General features: G+C 29.8%; 1 protein-coding gene across 1 annotated transcript; it reads right to left on the reverse strand.

The window, feature by feature from the left end:
- Positions 1 to 7,293: 7,293 nt before the first annotated feature.
- On the reverse strand, positions 7,294 to 13,495 carry LOC107876564. The gene is made up of 3 exons (XM_016723457.2): positions 13,433 to 13,495; positions 12,224 to 12,307; positions 7,294 to 8,241 (listed from the first exon to the last, which is right to left on the reverse strand). Exons 1-3 carry the CDS (start codon positions 13,493 to 13,495, stop codon positions 7,294 to 7,296), a joined length of 1,095 nt encoding a protein of 364 aa, XP_016578943.1.
- Positions 13,496 to 13,789: the final 294 nt, after the last annotated feature.

A 13,789-nucleotide genomic window follows, 5' to 3' on the forward strand; every position in this document is an offset into this window, starting at 1 on the left:
TTCATGATTGTTCAGTTTAGATATTGTGCACGCATGAGCCTTTATATTTAGCCTTACCTCGTCTACATACTTAGTACATTCTTATTTGGCACCATAGGTTCAGAGGCACAGGATCCAGAGTATCCTTAGCAGTTCAACCCAGTCAGCAGCAGTAGCAGTGGGTCCTCTTCTTTCAAGGATGAAATCTCAGTTGATTATTATTGCATCAGATTCTTTTTATATTTATTTCAGTTGACGGAGTTAGTTGGGGACCTGTCCTATCAACTCCACAGTTCAGACAGTTAGAGACTTTTCAAATGGACGTATTGGAATTTAGTTTTCAGTTTTGAGTATGTATAGATGTGTTGAACCTTATGGCTAGTTTCCGCATTTATTTTAAATTTTATGTAGTGTACAGATATAGATATCAGTAAAGGGTTAGCTTGTGGTCCTTCGGGGTTATAAGCACCGTGTGATATACTGGGATGGGATCTCGGGTCGTAACATAGTTCAAAAACCTGAAGGTGTCAAGCCAGTGGGGCACAAATGGGTTTTTATGCGAAAGCGAAATAAAAAAGGTGAAGTCGTAAGATATAAAGCACGACTTGTGGCACAAGGTTTTTTGCAAAGGTCTGGCATTGACTATGCGGAGACATATTCTCTTGTGGTGGATGGAATTACCTTCAGATATATGATAAATCTGGCAGTTCATGAAAAGATTGATATGCGCCTAATGGATGTTGTCACAGCCTATTTGTATGGCTCATTGGACAACAATATTTTTATGAAATTCCAGAGGCATTCAAAGAACCTAAAGCATATAAAAATTTGCTAGAAACTTTCTCAATAAAGCTTTAGAAATCCTTATATGGATTGAAACAATCAGGGTGGATGTGGTATAATCATCTTAGCGAATATTTTCTAAAAGAAGAGTACAAAAATGATCCTATTTGCCCTTGTGTTTTTATAAGAAGGTCTAGATTTGAATTTGCTATAATAGTTGTTTATGTTGATGACTTGAATATCATTGGCACCCTTAAAGAGCTTTCAAAAGATATTGAATGTTTGAAGAAAGACTTTGAAATGAAAGATCTGGAAAAAATAAAATTGTCTCGGCCTACAAATTGAGCATTTGACAAATGGAATTTTTGTCCATCAATCAACATAAACTGCAAAATTTTTAAAGCGATTTTACATGGATAAATCACATCCACTGAGTACCGTAATGGTTGTAAGATCGCTTGCTATAAACAAAGATCCATTTCGACCTCAAGAAAATGATGAAAAACTTCTTGATGATGGAACTCCATATCTTAGTGCAATCGGGGCACTAATGTATCTTGCCAATAATACTTGACCAGATATTAGTTTTGCGGTAAGTTTATTTGTAAGATTCAGCTCTTCCCCAACTAAAAGACATTGGAATGGTGTCAAGCATATACTCAGATATCATCGGGCAATCATTGACTTGGGATTATCTTATTCAAATGATTCCAAGGCAAAAATGATTGGTTATGCAGATGTAGGATACTTGTTCGATCCAAATAAGGCTCGATCCCAGACAGATTATTTATTTACATACGGTGGTACAGCTATATCATGGCATTCAATGAAGTAAACATTATCTGCAACTTCTTTACATAATGCGGAAATCATTCTCATTCATAAAGCGAGCCAGAAGTGTATTTGGTTGAGATCAACGACTCAACATATTCAGCAAATGTGTGGATTTCCTTTGAATAAGGATATTCCAACTACATTGTATGAAGATAATGCTGCATGTATAGCTCAGCTGAAGGGAGGTTACATTAAAGGAGACAAAACAAAATACATTTCACCAAAATTCTTTTTCACTCATGATCTTGAGAAGAAAGGTAAAATAGATGCTCAGCAAATTCATTTGGCCGATAATTTGGCAAACTTGTTCACTAAAGCATTACCAACCTCAATAGTTGAGAAACTAGTATTCAAGATTGGGATGCGTCGTCTTCGAGAAATGAAATGATGTTTGCATCAGGAGGATTAAAGTACGCGTTGCACTCTTTTTCCTTGGCCTAGGTTTTGTCCCAAATGGTTTTCCTGGCAAGGTTTTTAATGAGGTAGCAAACAATACGTATTACAAACTGCTATGTACATCTTATTTCCTTAAGAATTTTTTTACATGCATATCCAAGGGGGAGTATTGTAAATAAGTTATTGGTGGATGTTCACATACTACACATACTTCACATATTACATATACTATTGTAGCATGTAAAGAAGTCATTTTTTTTTGTGAATGTATTTTCACATACTACACATATTATACATACTCTTGCCTATAAAAGGAAGTGTATGCTACATTGTAAAACACACCAAGAAGAAGAAGAAAATAAAGTCTTTTCTTATATCTATAGGTCTCTCTCCTCTCCCTTTTTGTTTTAGTTTATTTCTGAATATTTATTTACAACACAATGCCTGTTTTCACTTTTTTGACTCACTTATTTTTAAAAATATTGCCTTAATTTATTCAGTCTTTTACTATGTTAATTAATCTAGTTAGACAAAAATTAGGATTCAAGATTCAACTATTGAAAAAAAAAACAGGGTAGACGTAATGTCACTTAGAGAAAACGAAATCATTTTTGATACAAAAAAATTTATGGATTTGATCTTCTGTATTGTCTTCAATAAAATTTTATTTTTGGAGAAGCTGAAGGTTTGAGGTGGAGAGTGGACTAATGATGTGGGTTTGCTCAGGTTAGCGGATTAGTAGTCATATTTTCTTCATGGTTGGGAAGAATAGGCTTCTGACTCTAAGCCTATCCTACCCGAAATTTGCACCTATTGATGTAGCCTCTTGTCAATACTACTAGTCTGTTCTCAAAACCCGTTGCCTTTTTACTTTACTGAAATTTTTCGCAATACTTTTTTGGACCATTTTAGCGATTATGCTTGAGATAAAACTCTTTAGATAGTGTTTTCTATTGTATAATTATTTATTGTCCGAGTTAAAGTTAGAAACACATCAGGAGATGTAGCTAATTTGCCTTCCTGAGATCTCAAATGTGATTAATTCGGTAGAGTGGATAAAGAATTATCTAAACTGTGCTTTTCTGCTTAGCCTCGCCTGTTATTGTCTTCTTCCCTACCTCTCATATCAAATGTTCCTAAGAAAACCACCTTCATTCACTCTTATATATACTCTCACACAAGTAGTTCAGTTTAACAAGACATGTGAATCTGACATAATTCTCTTCTTTGTACCTAGATGTGCTACACTTTCGACGAGGTTCTTTCGACGAGGGTTTTTCGAAAGCAGTCTCTCTACCTCTTAGAGATAGTGGTAAGATCTGCGTATACTTTATCCTCTTCATACCTCACTTTTGAAATTTTACTGAATATGTTGTTGTTGGATTTTCTTACATTAATGCATATTGAGGAATATAGCTAGAGACTGTGGTAGAGCAAAGAATCTCACCGGGTGGCGGGGTGTGTAGAAAGAAGAGGAAGTCAGAAAGATAAAGCACTTAATTTAACTTCGAAAAAGTAAGATTAAAATTTAGAAATGGATCAAAATCACCCTTCAACTATGCTAATCAATCTAGTTAAGACATGAGGAAAATAGGGTAGAAGCATTACTACAATATATAAGTGACTAGAAGCAGACAACTCTTCTTCGACGTGTCTGCTTCAAGCCTGGGGCAACTTTGAAATTTTTAAAAATATTTTATAATTGTGATGCTTAAACATGTTGTACCTGCCTGCTTTATGGCTGTATTTTTGTCATTGTTGGACAACAAAATATTTTTTACTTTTGCCCCGAGTCGAAATGTTTTACCCAATTTCTTATGTGGCCCCATTTACTTTTCCTTATTTTCCTATGCATTTATTCAGTTTTTTCTTTAATAGTATATTCTTATTATATTATATTGTTATATTATACATATATAGAAATGCAAAGAAGTAGGCACCTTTTTATTTGTGATTTTACTATATCACCTCTAATTAATTATTATATGATATTTACGTATTAGAATATTAATAATATTTAATAAAAAGATAAATGAACAATAATGATATGCCTACTTCAGCAGTTTCAACCATACGTGTTCGTTGACATGCCTGCTTGCTCCGTGATTTTACTATATCACTCCTAATTAATTATTATATGTCATTTACGTATTAGAAAATTAATAATATTTAACTAAAAAAGTAAAATGGACATTTATGACATATTTGCTTAAGCTATTTCAATCGTAATTTTACTATATCACCCCTAATTAATTATTAAACGTAATCTGAGTATAAAAAAATTAATAATATTTAATAAAAAATAAAATAGATTAATTATTATAAGTCATCTATTTATTAAAAATTAATAATATTTAATAAAACATAAAATGATAAATTAACTCTTGATGTGTAAATTAACTTGATGTCTTATATGAGACTCACTTAATTTTTTCACAAATATTTCTTATAGCAATTTTGTTATATCACTTCTAATTAGTTATTATGAGTCATTTAAGACATATCTGCTTCACTACTTCAATCGTTATATTTGATTGACTCTTACATATTAGAAATTAATCATGTTTAATAAAAAAAGTAAAATAGACATTTATGACATATATGTTTCAGTTGCTTGAACTGTAATTTTACTATAATACCCCTAATTAATTATTATGAGTCATCTAAGTATTAAAAATTAATAATATTTAATAGAAAATATAAAATAGACATAAAATGAAAAATTAACTCTTGATGTCTTAAATTAACTTGACATCTTATATGAGGTCAACTTAAATTTTTTCTACGAGCATTTTTTATAAAAATTTTGTTACATCACCTGCCACTTAAATTGAAATAGACGTAAAAATATTATAAATCACAATAATTAAGAACTTAAATTATTTTTAAAATATAATTGACTATTAACGCTGCAAAAGTTCGAACAAAGAGTGTAGCATATATTATTTAAAATTACATAAAAAAAATATTATAAATTATAATGATTAACAACTTAAAATATCTAAAAATATATTTAAAATATCATTGATTATCTAAATTCTATTTGTGTCACATAAATGGAAACAAAAAATAACATATATTGGGTCAGTGCTAGCACGAGCCCCTGGATATCTTGTTCTTACTATATAGAAGAGTGAGTGGCAGCTGTTGGAAGCAGGAAGCTGGCGGTCGACATGCTTGCTTCCAGCTGCCTGGTTGCTCGTGATTTTACTATATCACTCTTAATTCAGCTGTTTCAATCGTAGTTTTACTATATCGCCTCTAAGTAATTATTGGAGGTCATCTAAGTATTAAAAATTTAATAATATTTAATAAAAAAGGTAAAATAAACATAAAATGATAAATTAACTCCTGATGTTTTAAATTAATTTGACTCTTATATGAAAAAATTCACAAATATTTTATAGCAATTTTGCTATATCACTTCTAATTAGTTATCATGACTCATTCAGGACGTGTCAATTTGCTACTTCAATCGTGATATTTGGTTGACTCTTGAAATTATATCAGTATCGGTTAAATTGAAATAGAAAAGATATCATAAATCACAATAATTAAAAACTTAAACTACTTTTAAAATCTAAATTTACTATCAATACCATAAAAGATTAAACAAGAAGAGTATTATAAATTACGATAGCAAACAACTTAAAATAGTTAATTATAATGTCGAAAAAGTATTATAGATTAAAATATCTAACAACTTAAAAAATCTAAAAAATAATAAAAATATAATTAATTATCTAATTTTATTTATATCACATAAATTAAGATAAAAAATAACATATATTGGGCCCATGCTGGTACGGGCCTTCGATATCTAGTAGTAATAATATGTGGAGATGAATGAAAGTATTTTGATTCTTGTTAAATTACAATAATTAATAACGTAAAATATTTAAAAACATTATAAAAAATGTAATTGACTTTCAGATTTTTATCCGTGTAATATAAATTGAGACAGAACGAATAATGACATAAAAGTACTAAAAGTTATAATAATTATTTTTACCGTCCCAATTTATATGACATATTTCACTTTTCAAGATGCAAACAATGTAAGTTTGACCATGAATTTGGACATGAAATTTTCAATAATGAAATAGAATTTATATACTTGAAAACTAAATAAAAAGTACTATAAGTCACAATAATTGATTATTCAAAATATTTGAAATATATACGAAAAAGTTATGATCAAACATAGACATATTTGAATTTCGAGAAATGTAATATGCCACATAAATTGAAACAGAAAGAGTAACAACTTAAAATATTTATAAAATATATAAATAAATTAATATCCATATCGCATTAATTAGAACAAAAAAGTAATATCTTTTGGTCTCGTATTGGCACGGAGCTCTGCATCTAGTTGTTAGAATATTTTTTTATATTTAAATCTATCTATTACTTCCTCCGTTTCGAATTAGTTAGCCCTCTTTCTAAAAAATTTTGTTTCAATTTACTTGTCCAACTTATCAAATCAAGACTATTTTACACTAATTCTTCCCATTCTACCCTTAATGAGTATTAAATAATCTACACTTTTCAAAATTTTTGAAAATAACATTTTTATATTATCAATACAACTTTATGACTTGACTTTTTTCCCTTCAAGGTGTACTGCTAGTATTATTCCTATAAGATGACACGACACCACTTTTCAATAGTAATCCATTACTATTCCTATAAGATACTACTCCATATAATATTTCAAAGATACAAATACTATTTCTTCTTACTTTTCACTTGCTCCATATAATATTTCAAAAAATATGGAGATTGATATGCAAAACACATCTATTGTTAAGGAATCATTTACGAAAGTTGAAGATTCGATGAAGATTATAGTTGATGATTCAATAAAAAAAGATTGAGAATTTTGATTTGCACGTCAAAGATTGTGGGTTCAACTTAAACAAATTTCTGGTAGAAAGAGAGGAAGGATTTGAAGACGAAGAATTAGAAAAAACGTATGCAAAATGGTTGAAAATATTACTTCCTAGATTTTATTGAGCTTGGAGTATAATTTATTTATTTTAGCAAGTTCTCTATGTGAACTTATTCAAAGTTACAATCTTATGGACATGTTTTTGTTATTTTAAAAATATTATGATATTTTTAGATTACAATTGTTTGTTGATATAAACGTGATAATAGAATATAAGATTAACACAACTCATCTATTATTTGTGAGTTGTTAATAAGAGAAAGATTTCATTTTAAGGAGTAATATAATATTCACATGCTTCAAGATAGGTAATTTCAAAAGAAAAAAAAGAAAACATAAAACTAGATTCATCCTAAATAATTGAGAACATCATCTATTAGTTCTGGATCACATTTCAGTTGAATAGGAAGTTGACCTTCTTTCTCTAACATTACCTTTTTTATATGCGAAATATTGTACTTATTAGAACCTTTCGCTCGCATAATTTCTACCATGCAAGATTGTAGCGTTAGAAAAATTCGATTGATCTTCTCAGTTGGAAATAATTCATATGCCTTAATAACGGCATTAACAAGTTCATCCATAGTTTTTGGTGCCTCCTGATGTTGTAATGATTGAATAGCATTGAAAAATCCAAAATCCAACATGTTCAGATCAGGAGAATTAGGAGGTTGACATATTAAACGAATATCAAATCCATCTTGTTGTGCGACTTGCTGAAATTCTTCATCTTTATGGCGGATGTGTGGCTTGGCATTATCTTGCTGAATAAATATCAGATAACAAGAGTCCTCTTTCAGCCATATTTTCTTAATGTCAGGAATGATTTTTTCAATTAAAAATGACCTCATAACGTCTCTGTTTATTGAAGATATTGATTTTGTCTCTAGTGTGCTTGCAACTCTGTTGACACTATCTCTTTTTGCTGCCTGTTGTGTGATAAATGGATAGATACCAATTTTTCCAGAAAATAATTCATTTTCTCTAGAATCAAACCTTGGTCGGGCTGTAGCAACTAAAAACATGACTTTTTCAATATAATTTTTGCTCTTACAAGTACGCACTGGATCTTCTTTTTCTGGTAATAAATAATAACGCTGACATTTTCTTGTCATGTAAAACCACTTTTCATCAATATGAACAGTGTTATACATATCCAAAAAAAATAGATCATGCGGTATGCTCTCAGGATCTACCATTGATAAGCAAAATTGCAATCGAGTCCTTTTATTTGCTTCTGACAAAAGTGGTTTAATAGCACTTGAATGCCTTCGTATTTTTTCTCCTTCAAACGCCTAAAAAAAGTAGTTGCACTCATGTTTAATGAACAAGCTAGAGATCGAAGAGATGTACGCTTACTCAATGGAATCACCTTAAAGCCATTAGCATCAATCTGAATTTTCTTACGACCAAAACTTTTTTTCTTTTTATGTGACACGTCATTTTGTGTACCGAAATTGGATTGCTTCCAAATACGTCGAACTGTTTGCTTTGAAACTGAAAAACATGTTGCCACTATTTGTTGTGCTCCTCTTTTCAAATTTTCATCAACACTTTCCTTTAGTAGTGCTTCATATATTGCCTTATGATCATCATTGCTCAACTCTCTTTTGAACCTTGGTGGTTGTGGTACTTCATTATATGTATTGCCTTCATGTATATAATCACTTGTTTAATAATTTTTTTTCAAAAATATAACTTTACAAATGTTTGTTTATAATAATATGCATTTATAAGAGAAAGTTAAGTCTAACAACGTAGGATTTCTAAGAGCATGCATATAAAATTTATTTTGCAAAGTAGTATTTCTAAATAATTTGTTTTCTCAAGATGTGAACAACGTAATGCATGAGAAAAAAAAGAACTCAACAATTTAGAAGCAAAAAGTTATATGCATACCAACACTGATAATACTCGATTCCTCACGTATTGATTGTGGTCCTTCCTCAAATGGTGTATCTTCCTCATTTGACTCATTATTTAAATCTAACAAAAAATTACTCACCGAAGATGTCTCATCTATTGGAGTGGTTGAATCAAGATTAAGATCGGGTACATGATATGTGACGGAACAATCATCTTCAAATTCGGCGAGTATATTTAGATCTATTAGCTTCCATGAAACGTTGAGATTATATATTGTAGTCTTTTTTTTTAAACACTTCCTTATTTTAACAAATATTAGATTGAATAACCCTTTATAATATTTTTTTGGTGGGAAAGTTAAGTTCTTAGCAATTTTTTTGGCTCAAACTTTGCCTCCAAAATTTTTAAAATTTGAAGTAAAATTTAAATTTTTTAATAAAATACATTCGCCAAAAAATGCTTAGAATACTAATTCCATGTACTTCGATAATAATTTTAATGAATAAATAAGCAAGTGATTTACTAGATGTTTGCCGTAATTTTTAGGTAATTTACTGCTTTTGACATGCCTGATTAACTTTAAATTTCATTGGATAATTAATTAGAGAAAAATAAACGTATTTTGTTATAATCTCCTCTGAAGGAGAATATATTCAATGACTTATCAATGGTAGATCCTGATAATTTGGCTAATCGTATTCAAATGGTAACGAGTTAATAATTGCCTATATAAGGAAGTTGTCATTCACTTTCATTCTCAAAGTCTTAAGCTTGATTTTATATTCATCGTTTTAATTGCATGTTCATGTATGGTACATGAATCATTAAACTTCACGGTGATTATGATATCAACAAAGGTCCCAACTTGGAAGAATTCTTTCAAAAGAAGTTCTTTTAAACCTTTAGGTATTGGAAGGAGTAGACTTGCAATATTCATTTTTTTCAACTTTGTTCTGTAAACCTTTAAAGAAGAGAGTTACGATTAGCTAATTATTTACTGTTGGGCACCAAAATAAGTTGCTGAACATTTGTTCTATAGTCAATGATGCATTTTTTTTTTTAGATAGAATAAATATGGAATAGAGTGTATAAGTTTTCACTTCTCCAAAAAAAATTTAATGGTTTATTGATTTTCAATCCATGCATGCATATGCTACAATTTTCCATGATTCATTAATTATTGAGTCTTACAATATTATGAAGGGTAGAAAGGTAAAATGTAATCCTAATCATTGGATTTCTTAATGGGTGCCATAGTTGAAAGGGCCTACTAATTCAAAACGGAGGGAGTACTTATTAAAAGAAGACCAAAAGTCTTCATTTTAAAAGTTACATCGGGTTGAAAGACAAGCTATAAAATGGAGTGAAGAGCTAGAATAAGCTATTACCCACACAATTGACCATCAGAATTTTTTTACTTTTTAAATAATTTTAAGTTGATATTTGTACATGAGAATTTCAAGTACAATGTTAGTTGTATTTGTAAAAGTGAACCAAAAATAAGTTGCTTTCACTTTTTTTCATCTTTCTTATCTCACAAAAAAAATAATTAAAAAGAACTTCAGTTATATTCATGAATAAACATAATTTCAACTCTAACTCCAACTTTAATTTCAACTTTAAATATTTTAATTTTCACGGCTAAACACACACAATTTATTATTGAAAGGTCGATAGGAACTCAAATATATCGTATGGTGCTAGCGAAAAATGTATACTAATTGTGGGGTAGAAAGGAATTAAAAGAATATTTTAAGGGAAAACTAAAAGTATTGAAAAGGTTAGTACCTTATTTGTTTTATATTATTTTATTATTAATATATAAGGGAGAATGAAGAGCTCTTGTAGTAATACAAAATGATGACCAACATGGGTTGTGGTGGGTTGGGCTGCTTCACCCTTAACCAAAGGTCGAGGGTTCGATTCTGGGTATGGAGAAAACTCTGATGGGAGCGCTGCCACCTTAATGGGCCCTGCAACATGCGATCCGGATTAGTCGGAGCTCCAATGCGAGCACCGAACACCGGATGAGAAACCAAAAAAAAATACAAGATGATGTATCCCGTGCTATACGGATCCAATATTTTTTTATTTAATAATATTTCATGATTTATTGTCATTTAAACATCTCATAAATCTTTTAAACTAAGAAAAATATAAATATGTTTTTTGTATTATTAAAAAAAAGAAAGATTTTTATATATTATTTTTTTTTCATTATGTTTATTTATTTATGATTTTTGTGAGCTTTTAATAATATCTCAGAACTCTCAATCACTTTGTAATAATACTTATTAAATTTGACACTTTACATGATAATTTACTGTACATTAAATTTATTTTAACTCGATTGCTAGTATTATCATATAGGTTTTAAACTTTTATTTTATTTTTAAAGGTTGTACACCACTAAATTTAAAAATTGATCAAATTGTCCAAAAAATATATTTGTAACATAATTTTTTACTAAATTTAAAATATATAGCTATACTCTTTAGTATTTTCAATTGTTTTGAAAATTTTAGATCCTTTGTAATAGTAATTATTTATCTTTCTTACCTTTTTCTCATTTCATTTCTTTATTTATTGAAAGAATTTTTAATTATATATTTATGTATTTTGAATTTATGAAAAATTAAATTTTTAGTGAATCAGAAAAAATATCAAACTAAGTTTAATCATAGATGAAGTAGTATACTCCTATATAATGATACTTGGGCAATTTAGTTAAAAGTGACAAAAGAGTTTGAAAATGAGGTGTAAGTGACTCAAGTTTTAATAATTGAGTGTAGGTGACAATTACTTTATTAGTAATTAAGAAAGTTAGAAAAGTTTGAGAATATACCACAAGTTTTTTAATTTATACTTTGATCTAAATGTTAATCTAATATAACTAGAAACGGAGGAAAAAATATATTTTCTCTCTCTTCTCATTATTGTTGCTTTCTCTCTCTTCGCCACTTTTGTTGTTCATTGTTGCTGCTGCTTTATTCATCATCTTGTGCTTCATTATCATATTGTTCTTCTTCATTATCATCATCATCTTCTTCTTGTTTACCATTGCTGTTGTTGTTAGCGCTACTGCTGCTACTTGACCAATTTTTTAGGTCAAATCTAGTTTTGTACATCACTTTGGCATTACTTCATAGGGGACGTTGGTAAGTAAAATTATGAGTTTTAGTTCAACCTCTTATTTGGGTACACTACTATTGCTGTTTTTAAGACAACAGAAAGAACCATAAACATGAACCCAACAACTCATCTCATCTGTCGCAACAAAAGACTCATATGTTGGATTCATGTTTATGGTTCTATAATGCTTCAATATGAATCAAATAGATGGGTCATCTGTTGTAACAAAAGAGTTCTTTGTTGTAATAAAGGATTCATCTATTGACACATATTACTCACCTGTTGCAATAAAACCTGAACTTGGTTCCAACAGATGAGATATTTGTTGTAACAGGTAACAATCTGTTGTAACGGGTTCTGTATCTGTTGCAACATGTCACTCATTTGTTAGAATCAACTTCAAAGGTTTTATAGTACATCCCAACATGTGATTAATCTGTTGCAACATAGGAGTCAACTTTTTCAATAGATGACTCATCTATTGGAATCAACTTCAGGTTCTATAGTATTATAACATAAATTACCAACGGGTGATTTATCTGTTGCAACATATAACTAACCTGTTGCAACATATTATTCACCAGTTGCAACAGATTATTCATCTGTTGGGGTTCAAGTTATAGCACTATAAAATCACTATTAATTTTATTATGATGTCATTATTAACCTTTTTTAACAATTATCTTTATTTAGGTGTCACTAATGGAGAGAGCAATGACAAATATCTTTATTTAGGTACCACAAGATGTAATAGCAAAACTTGTGTTGTTGTTTGTTATGGACTTTGATATTTTTAACTCATTGTTGTGAACGTAAATGTTATTATTTATCATATAAAATATCTTTTTTATCAACTTGTGAAGCAATAAAAAGAGGTAAAACAGGAACTAAATACAACATATTATAAAATTATTTTCAGCGGACTACCCCTTTGTTGCAACAGATGGACATTTGCTGGAAGAACACAATACAATGCATCAAACTGGAATGTGCTCCTCCAACATATGACCAATCTGTTGCAACAGATGGATAATCTATTGGAGAAACATAATAAATTCCTGCCACAAACCTAACAGATGACCAATCTGTTTAAATAGATGGTCCATCTATTGAAAGAACGCAAAACTCTTGCTTTCTATTGGATTCAAAATTATTCCTTAAGTCCAACCGTTGATATGTTTGTTGAGAAGAAGAAATAGATAGAGTGAAAATCAAATAAGAATAAAAAGTCAAACTCGACCAAACATAAATTTTTCATTAAACAAAAACAAAATACATTAGGTAGGTAGATCCTAGATAGAAAAATAAAAATACATACGCTAAAATAAAAAATATCACCTAATTATTATTATCATTATTATTATTTTTATTATTATTATTCTTAACCGGCTAATTGTTAACCGACAGCAGCAGGGTACTCTTCAGCCTACGAATCTCTCAGAGCATCCTTGCTCTCATGGTGGCCAACTCCCTCTGGAGTTCATTAACCTGCCTCTGAAGTTTCCATATGGTGTCGCGCAGAATAACAATGTCCCAAACAGGATCAGCCATATCTAGAACAAGCATGAATTAACAAAAAATGTAAGCACAAAAGCAAAGAAAGGAGTCCGAATGTAATCCAATGTATACTACCAACTGATAGATTTACACACATAAAAAAAAACTTACCTAAACAAGAAAGAAATCTGATCTTTGGAGAGAAGTGGTTGAAGATGTAATACAAAAGATAAAATACAAGAAATAAATAAAGTAGAGTAGAATGAACGAGTATGGAGGGACCTATTTATAGAGGATTAAATCTAATGTGGTAGGTAAAAAGTCACGACTGTTTACCTTCTTCATTAA

Source organism: Capsicum annuum, chromosome 7, assembly GCF_002878395.1.
Source record: "Capsicum annuum cultivar UCD-10X-F1 chromosome 7, UCD10Xv1.1, whole genome shotgun sequence".
Classification (NCBI taxonomy): Eukaryota; Viridiplantae; Streptophyta; class Magnoliopsida; order Solanales; family Solanaceae; genus Capsicum; species Capsicum annuum.